This window comes from Pistacia vera, unplaced genomic scaffold (genome assembly GCF_008641045.1).
Source record: "Pistacia vera cultivar Batoury unplaced genomic scaffold, PisVer_v2 Contig133, whole genome shotgun sequence".
NCBI lineage: Eukaryota > Viridiplantae > Streptophyta > Magnoliopsida > Sapindales > Anacardiaceae > Pistacia > Pistacia vera.
Genome location: NW_022195391.1, coordinates 1055029 through 1063727, shown reverse-complemented (window position 1 = coordinate 1063727; position 8699 = coordinate 1055029). Strand labels below are relative to the sequence as shown.

Sequence of the window (8699 nt, the reverse complement as noted above, 5' to 3'; positions counted from 1 at the left end):
CATTGCGGTGTGGATCGCGAGAAAAGTAAAATCCTTATTTTTTTTAACTCCAACTTGAACTTGGACTCTTCCAAAAACACCCCTAGCAGAGGAAAAGTATAAATAGGATTTTGTAATTTAGTTTAGGGTTAGCTGGAGATTGAAAGGAGAGTTATTTTCTTAGTAAAAAGAGAGGAGATTTTTCTTAGGGTTTTGAAGATCATTCATGCTTTTGGGGAATTTCAGGTTTGCTCTTTTCAATGTCAATTTGTAACTAAACTCTTCTCTAGGGATCCAATGTAGCCTAATTAGAAGGCTCTATGTGTAATCGTATATTTATTGTTATTAATTCAATGAAAATCTAGATTCATTCATGTATTTATTACTCCTTTAATTTCCATTATTGTGTGACGACACTTAGTGTGAATTAGTAGGTTGTTTGTGTTGAGATTATTGAATGAATGATTAGTATTTTGTGCATACACCTTGATAGAATATTAGTTGGTTCATGATTTCTTAAATAATTAGTGTATGTGCATACGCCCTGACAGATGCGTCTTTATTCATGATTTCAAGTATTCTTGTGTTTAATGGGTTTTTAATTCATAGACTAGACTATAGACCCTAGAATTATTATTAATAAAATAGTCATGGTGTAATGAAATTTGTGTAAAGGTAGTATTACCCATTTTAAAAAGTATCCATGCCATGAGCCCCATGTCGTAGTATTAACTATTAAGCCACTAGTACTGTGGCGGTTGATGCAGCCTGCCCAGATTTTTTTTATTTTTTTATTTTTTTATTTTTTTATTTTTTTGAGTAAAAAATTTTCCCACCCAAAGTTTGACAAATCTCCGTTCCCACCCAAGGTTTGGCAAATCTACAGTTCTCACCCATAGTTTCATAAATTCTATATTCCCCTCTTAAATAAACATAAAATCATTTAATGAAACGGTCAAGGTATTTAGGTTTTTTTTATCCAAAAAAATAGTAAATCCTAATCTATCACTCCCCAAATTAGCCAAATTTCAAAATAACCTTTCAAATCTCAAAATTTTTTACCAAACTTTCAGCTGGCACTTTTGTTGGTCATTGTTGCCGTTTCTAGTGACAACTCACTATCCCCAAGCCTCATTTCGAATCCTCAACTATCCTCTTGCCATTGTCGACGTCCTTGCAACGCAACCACCAACCAACCGCAGCCTTTTGCTCCCACGCGACAACCTCCTTCGACCGTTGTTGGGCTGTTTCTGACAGCGAACCACCCAACATCACCATCACTTTTGCCTCAACTTGCTGGCCAAAACCCTCACTGCAAACTACCTCGTTGACCACCAGATCTCCATGAATGACAACCTATGTCATTCACGTGCGCCTTCTCACCTCTTAACATGCGCGATTTGCACTGACTCACAGTCGCCCATTTTCTCCCCTTCTGGACCACCATCATTCACCACTGTTGTTGTTTCTTGTTGCATGTAAACCAGTCATCGGAAAACCCCCCATCAACACAACCTCTCCACTCACAACTCGCCCACCAAGTGTTCGAAGAAACACCCTAGCCAGCCTCTCCAACCTTACACACAGCACACCAGTGCCCAACAGCCACGCGCGTTCCAAGTGGAGAAGAGGAAAGTTGAAGAAGGTGGTGTTTTTTAAAATAAATTTGAAAGTAAGATGATTATTTTCTAATTTTACTAATTTGGGGGTTATAAATAATTTGTTAATTTAGTTGTGAAGGGCAGTTTGATAATAGCTAATAACATTTTTTTATACTGTGTCAGAACCCAAAAATCACAGGTGTTAATTAAAAGGTTGGAATGTAGAATTTATGAAACCATTGGTACAAGCGTTTAGATTCGCCAAACCTTGGTGGGTACATGTTTACTCTTTTTTTCTTTTTGGTTTTTTTTGTTCAGACGGCCTGCCCCAGATGAAGCCTCTTAGTTTAATTAGGATTGAAATTTGAAAGTGATGGCATGGGCATCAATTTCATTAATGCAAAATAGATCACCGTCAAACTCAATTTAAAGCCATATGCTACAAGGAATTTTTGAATTACGATCCGAGGATTTCCATCAATCAAGCGGCGTACAGACAAAATGATAAGTGGGTCCACCTTCTATTTTCAACTCTCGGATCCAAGTCGTGCTTTAAGATATGTACTAACCATGCGTCGCCAAGTGAACCACCGACACCAAGCTCAAAAATATTAAACAAGATACAAAATCCTGATATCTCCACGTGGCACTCTCCCTAAATATCTGATCATGGAGCCTGCAACCGCGTTGTTTGAGTCTGGATACTCTACAGCACCATCTTTACAATCATTTCCATCCTTCTTCTATTTCTACTCTTTTCATTTCTTAACTGGCATTATTAGTTGAAGGATATTTTTTATTTTTTAGAAATTTATTAAAACGGCATAGATACTGTATATTTTATCAGTAAAAAATTTCGAATTTCAAATAATTAATATGTATATAAACTTTTAACAAATATAAAATTTGGTTGAATTATAAAATTGGGATTCTAACGATAATACTGGGCCAATGGTTTTCTTGTACTTTTAAAACTTTATTCTCTTTAATTATTGGTTTATTGGACCTATTAAAGGCAAATAAATAAAGGATAAATTGTCATAAAATGGGTAAATTGCAAAATATGAAATTGGAAAAAGATATATATAAATTGAAAAAATATATACAAGAAAAAGGCTTTTCATAACTTTCATATAATACATAATATAATTGCCAAAATAATTTAATATTTGCTCTGTTGGGGGCCTATTTGACATGACCCATTGAAAAGAAAATAATACTCCACATAGTTCCAATCTTCCATGTTCTTACCAACTTAGATTTGTGGTTGTTAGTTTGCTGTTATATATTTACTAATTTAATATATCACGTGATTACTTAGGTTTTAATTAATACTGAATTTTGTATTATGATATTAGGGCAAAGGTTTAGCCTCTATATACCCTTTAAAATATTATTCATCTACTCCAATTCTCATAATTTTAAATAAATATTATGCAACTAATATAACATAACAAATCAATCCTTAATTAAGATAAAAAAAACAAAAACAAAAACAAAACAAAACAAAAAATACTGTCGAGAATTTAAGAAAAAAATAATTTTCAAAATTTTAATAATAATATATTTAATAAAGGATCAAACTATTGTAAATTTGTAATACAAAATACACCAATTTTTTAATCGTTAATCTGGTGTGATCTAATAGACAAATTGCTTATAAGATGTTAACTTGACACTAAAAACAATTATCCTTTAACCTCTCTTTCTAAATAATTGGATTTGTCATAAGTTGTGTAATAAATTTAAAATAACCTAATATTTTACTAAAACATGAGTACAAAATTACAAATATACCATTTTTAAAGCAAATTATTTTACTAAAACATAAGTACATTTTTCAAGTAGTATAAATTTTGTTAGCAACATTAAATTGCAATGGAAAAAAAACTAAACCGGATGGGAGACTTACTTTTGAAAGAGTGATGCTATTTCACCCAATGTTTTAAAACCCAGTCTAACCCGGTCCGTTGAACCGATTGAACCGAGACCCGAGGGCTTCATCGGGTTACACATTTTTCTATTCATTAAAAACTCTAGAAATTACGGCATCAATATGTGAACAATTAAAGACTATACTGTTAGGGCTTTTAAAGATCAATGGCCAATGAGTGCAATAATGGCGACGTCGGTAATTTATGATGAGTGGACCGACTAGAAATCGTAAAACTATGTCATCGGAAAAAGCCCGCTATTGTCAACGATTGGAGAGACGAACGAGGGAATGGTGAGATGGTTTTTTATCACAAGGCTGAGGGGAGTATTTTCGTAGTGATGAGGAGTGTTGTTGTCACCGGAAATAGGCCTTATTTACCAAAATTGACAGTGGTGTTTGGGGTGTTTTTACAAGATTTCAAACCTATAAGGACTTATAGAATTTTTAGGGGTATTTTTATTAGATTTCAAACCTTTTGACACTTGTTTGATTCGTTGATCAAATCGGTTAAACTGGTCAATCTAGAACCCAACCACTTTGTCGGGTTTCACCTAGGTTGGGTTTTAAAACACTAATTTCACCTCGTTAAATTTTTTAAGAGACCTCATTTTAATAACTTTTTAAAATTACAATATTATCATCAATTAAAATTACATAAAAGAGTAAATATAATGTTATCTATACATCTTGTTACTCTAGTCTCTTCTATGATTAATCGAAGTATACGTAAAGTTGACTGGAACACTTTGGTTACAAAAAAAAAGAAGTATATGTAAATCATTTCATTGTTTAAAACATTTATGTGCCCATAAGTTTGAGCTATAAAACATTTTTACAGATTATATTCTTCTTGAATATCCTAGGACCTAGGCTATGAAGTACATAATTTTGAAGTACAAACTTATTTTGCATCAAATTTGGGATATTTTTTTTAGGGCAAAATTGGAATGAAAAAATAATTTAAATTTTTTTATTAGATTTATAGCATCACTCTCTTCGAAATCGGCCAGGGGCCCAGCGCTTACTGCTAGTCTAAGAAAGACACTGGGATTTACATAAATTATTCTATTTAAAGGGATGTTGATCCAATGGCTGAAAAATCATCTAAAAGAAATAAAAAAAGGAATTTCATTATTTTAAATTGTTACTGTACATATAAATTTACGTCGATCAAACGGCTGATATTGGAAGTACAACCCGTATACCAAACACATGGGAGACGAACCCATCTTCTTCACTAACCACGATATCTACGTCTAACTATATATGCATGTATATCTGTTTGAGTGAGCGCGTACTTAATTGTTAAAACAAAGAATCACAGCACACAGATTCGCGATTAACACCAATTCAGCAACAATGGAGTTGTTCTATTTCCTTGTGTTCGGTGGATTGGGTGCAGTGGTTGCTGCGATGGAGCTCAGCAAAAATAACAAAGATAGAATCAACACCTCTCCCGCTTTCAATTCTTTCAAGAACAATTACCTTCTTGTCTACTCTCTTATGATGGGTACTTTCTTTTTTTCTCTTCAGATCTGATTCTTTTCTTGTTAGATCTGACTTTAATTTCATACCCATGTTTTAGATTTGTGTTTTCAATTTGATTTACTTGTTTTGAAGTAGTTTGATGTTAATTAAGCTTCAATTTATGTGCATTGCCTTTGTATAAAGGGCTAAAGGTCCTGGATCAAGCTTTTGACTTTGATCCAAGGGCTGGCAATATTCCCAGTAATACTGTGGGATGAATAGGAGCTTAAATGCAAAAAAGAAAAGTATGAATGATATGGGATCTGGGTTGCATCTGATTGCTGAGAAAATGTACTTAATAGAACTCTTAAGTACTCTGGTACTGAAGTTGAGCAATCTTTTTTTTTTAGGAAAACTTTAGCTTTTAGTGCAGGATGATTCAAAGTCACATTGCTTTCTTGGTGTAGATCGTGATGATGTTTTTCTTTTTTAATGGCAGATGCAATTGTTAACTAGAGATCTGAACTTTAAAACAAATGGGATAAACACCTAAAGGTTTGAGCTTGCTTGAAGCTTCTTTCATGAATTTCAGGTTTAAAAAATGATAAATAAATTTATTTAATTATTACCAATTTGTCAAACTCATTATAAGTCCTGATTTCCTCAATAAGTCAGGTCTTGTCATCGAAACACACACACTTTTGTTGTTATGAAAGACTACTCTTTTTTTAGCTATGATCATGGTTTGTATGGTTGTTGTTCTGTGATAGAAATTGTTTGACTTGAGTTGAAGTTATTGTGGTGTTTTTCTTTTTTAATTCTTTGTCTGACTGATTGTTGTTATGTGGCAATAGCTGGGGACTGGTTGCAGGGCCCTTATGTCTACTTCCTTTACAGTCAGTATGGATATGGCAAAGGGGAAATAGGACAGCTTTTTATAGCTGGTTTTGGATCCTCCATGTTGTTTGGGACAATTGTTGGATCTCTAGCTGACAAACAGTGAGATTTTTCTTCATGTGGTTTTGTGGTTCGTGATCAATGAATTATGCTTACAAAAATTAACAATGCATTTCTTGTTCTTAAATTCAGAGGTCGAAGGAGAGCATGTGCGACTTATTGCATAACATACATACTGAGTTGCATCACTAAGCATTCTCCCCAATACAAAGTTCTGATGATAGGTCGTATTTTGGGAGGTATTGCTACTTCTCTCCTATTTTCAGCATTTGAGTCATGGCTTGTTGCTGAGCACAACAAGGTGAGACATTGCTTCTCTTGTCTATCCATGCTTTTCAAATAAATCATTTATTGTTAGCTGACAGTTTTCTGCTAAATGGTCCCTTGAGTTGTTAGTTTTTACTTTATTTTTAATGTTTCTCAAGTGATTGATTGTACTGTCTTAGTCAAGTGTAACCGCTCTTCACTATTTTGTTTATACACAACATCTGTGCAGAGGGGCTTTGAGCAACAATGGCTGTCAATAACTTTCTCAAAGGCAATATTTCTTGGCAATGGTCTTGTTGCTATTGTCTCTGGATTGTTTGGAAACTTACTTGTTGATTCATTTGCTCTTGGTCCTGTGGCCCCCTTTGATGCTGCTGCATGCTTTCTTGCAATTGGGATGGCCATTATTTTATCTTCATGGACTGAAAATTATGGAGATGCTTCTGAGAACAAGGATTTACTCACCCAATTCAGGTCTGCTGCTGTGGCAATTGCTTCAGGTAAAGTTTTTTCATCAATTGACATCGATAATATTGATCATGGTGGCCTTTGGTGGCCAATTTTTGTTCTTGGTGCCTCACTACTTGTTTGTCTACCGCCTTTAATTGTTATCTGTTTCTTTGAGATTCCTCATATTAATTTTGCTTTGGTCCCCACCTTTGGTGTTTAGTATTATCTTCCCTGTGCTGCAGATGAAAAAATTGCTTTGCTGGGTGCTATCCAGTCCCTATTTGAAGGTTCAATGTATACCTTTGTCTTCCTCTGGACTCCTGCTCTAAGCCCAAACAATGAGGAGATTCCCCATGGCTTTATTTTTGCTACTTTCATGTTGGCTTCAATGTTGGGCAGTTCCCTTGCATCTCGGTTGCTGGCTCGCTCATCACTCAGGGTAGAGAGCTACATGCAGATTGTTTTTCTAGTGTCTTCTGTCTCCCTCCTCCTTCCAATTATTACCAGTGTATGTTATCCGTTCCAGTTGACATCTTCTTCTTGTATTAATTTTATTTATCTGCTCTTCTGCTGTTTGTTTGCTGGATGCGTTTTTCTAATGATCTCTAATTTCACAAATTTGGACAGCTTCTGGTTACACCCTCCAAGGTAAGAGGTGGAAGCATCTCATTTTCTGGTTGTATTCAGCTTCTTGGCTTCTGTACCTTTGAGGCTTGTGTAGGGCTATTTTGGCCATCCATTATGAAGATGAGGTCCCAGTACATTCCTGAGGAGGCCAGAAGCACCATCATGAACTTCTTCCGCATTCCTCTCAATATCTTTGTGTGCGTCGTGCTATATAATGTATGTTCCGCGCTTTACTCTGAAACATTGAGATGTTTATTGTTTTTTTCGATATAGGATTTCTTAGAGTTATAGAAATTTAATCTATGGTTGTATATAAGATTAAGTGCTCTCTATACATCCAAATCTGATTGGTGTTATTAATTTGAAATTCTGTGGATGGTCAACCTTGTTGGGTTGGTTTGCACACTAGACAGTTGACTCGAGCTAATCTAGTAGCAGCCCTTTTTAAATATGTAGACTTAAGCACTCTTGTTCTTGGTATCTTATTCTCTCTTTGAATCTCTCTCTCACGTTTATTGATTTCTGGTTTTCTTTTCTACCTCAAGGTTGATGCATTTCCCATTACCGTTATGTTTGGTATGTGCTCGATTTTCCTCTTAGTGGCATCAGTCTTGCAGAGGCGACTGATGGTGATTGCAGAAAAATCAAGTGAGTATATTATTCACGCAATACTTACACTAAGATTCAAATATAAATGCGGTAGATATCATTTGTTACTGGCCTGTATCCTACGTGTTGAAAACAATATAAATGGATGCTTTCCAACATTAATTTTATGCACTTTATATATCCTGCTTTTCAGATCCGGACTTCTTAAAAACTAGTCATAAATCATCAAATATCCTGGAGTTCAAATCTCTTTGTGTTTGTTGCAGGGCCACAAGATTGGTCACTAAAGGAAAGGGACGCCGAGGCAGAGCCATTAAACATTTGATCGATGTTGAGTTGATAATTCGCCAGCATTGCCGTAAGGTTGAAAACAACCACTTGATTCATTCCATTCACTGTTGAAGTTTCTGTTTGATTGAGGTGTATTAAATTTACCAGTGATGATTCAAATGGATGAGAAAATTAGTGGTCTGCTAAGCAGGGTGAAGGAAAGGTCACTTGAGCATTTAAAATAGTTTTTTTGGCCGCTATTATAACATGTGGTGCATCAGATTATAGTCGGAAATTAAATATCTACTTCTGTAATTCAGATGATATTGATATTCTTTTTCGAAACAGGGTTTATAAGTTGTACTGAAATAGTTATATTTTCTTCTTTATTTCCTCCATAATCTTGAATCGGTGATTTGCTTTAGCATCTGTCATTTTTTGAATATAAGAGTAAATTGCATTCATAGCTCTGAATATTGTATAGAAACTTTTGAATGCTATGATGGCTCCAATTGTTCTTGTATGATTGTTCACAG

The 8699-nt window shown here is 34.7% G+C and overlaps 1 protein-coding gene across 1 annotated transcript; it reads left to right on the top strand.

The window, feature by feature from the left end:
• The first annotated feature begins 4767 nt into the window (after positions 1–4767).
• On the top strand, positions 4768–8587 carry LOC116122363 (molybdate-anion transporter-like). The gene is made up of 8 exons (XM_031408224.1): positions 4768–5026; positions 5838–5982; positions 6073–6241; positions 6437–6707; positions 6900–7165; positions 7285–7500; positions 7830–7932; positions 8160–8587. Exons 1-8 carry the CDS (start codon positions 4876–4878, stop codon positions 8216–8218), a joined length of 1380 nt encoding a protein of 459 aa, XP_031264084.1. The 5' UTR covers positions 4768–4875; the 3' UTR covers positions 8219–8587.
• The last annotated feature ends 112 nt before the right edge of the window (positions 8588–8699 follow it).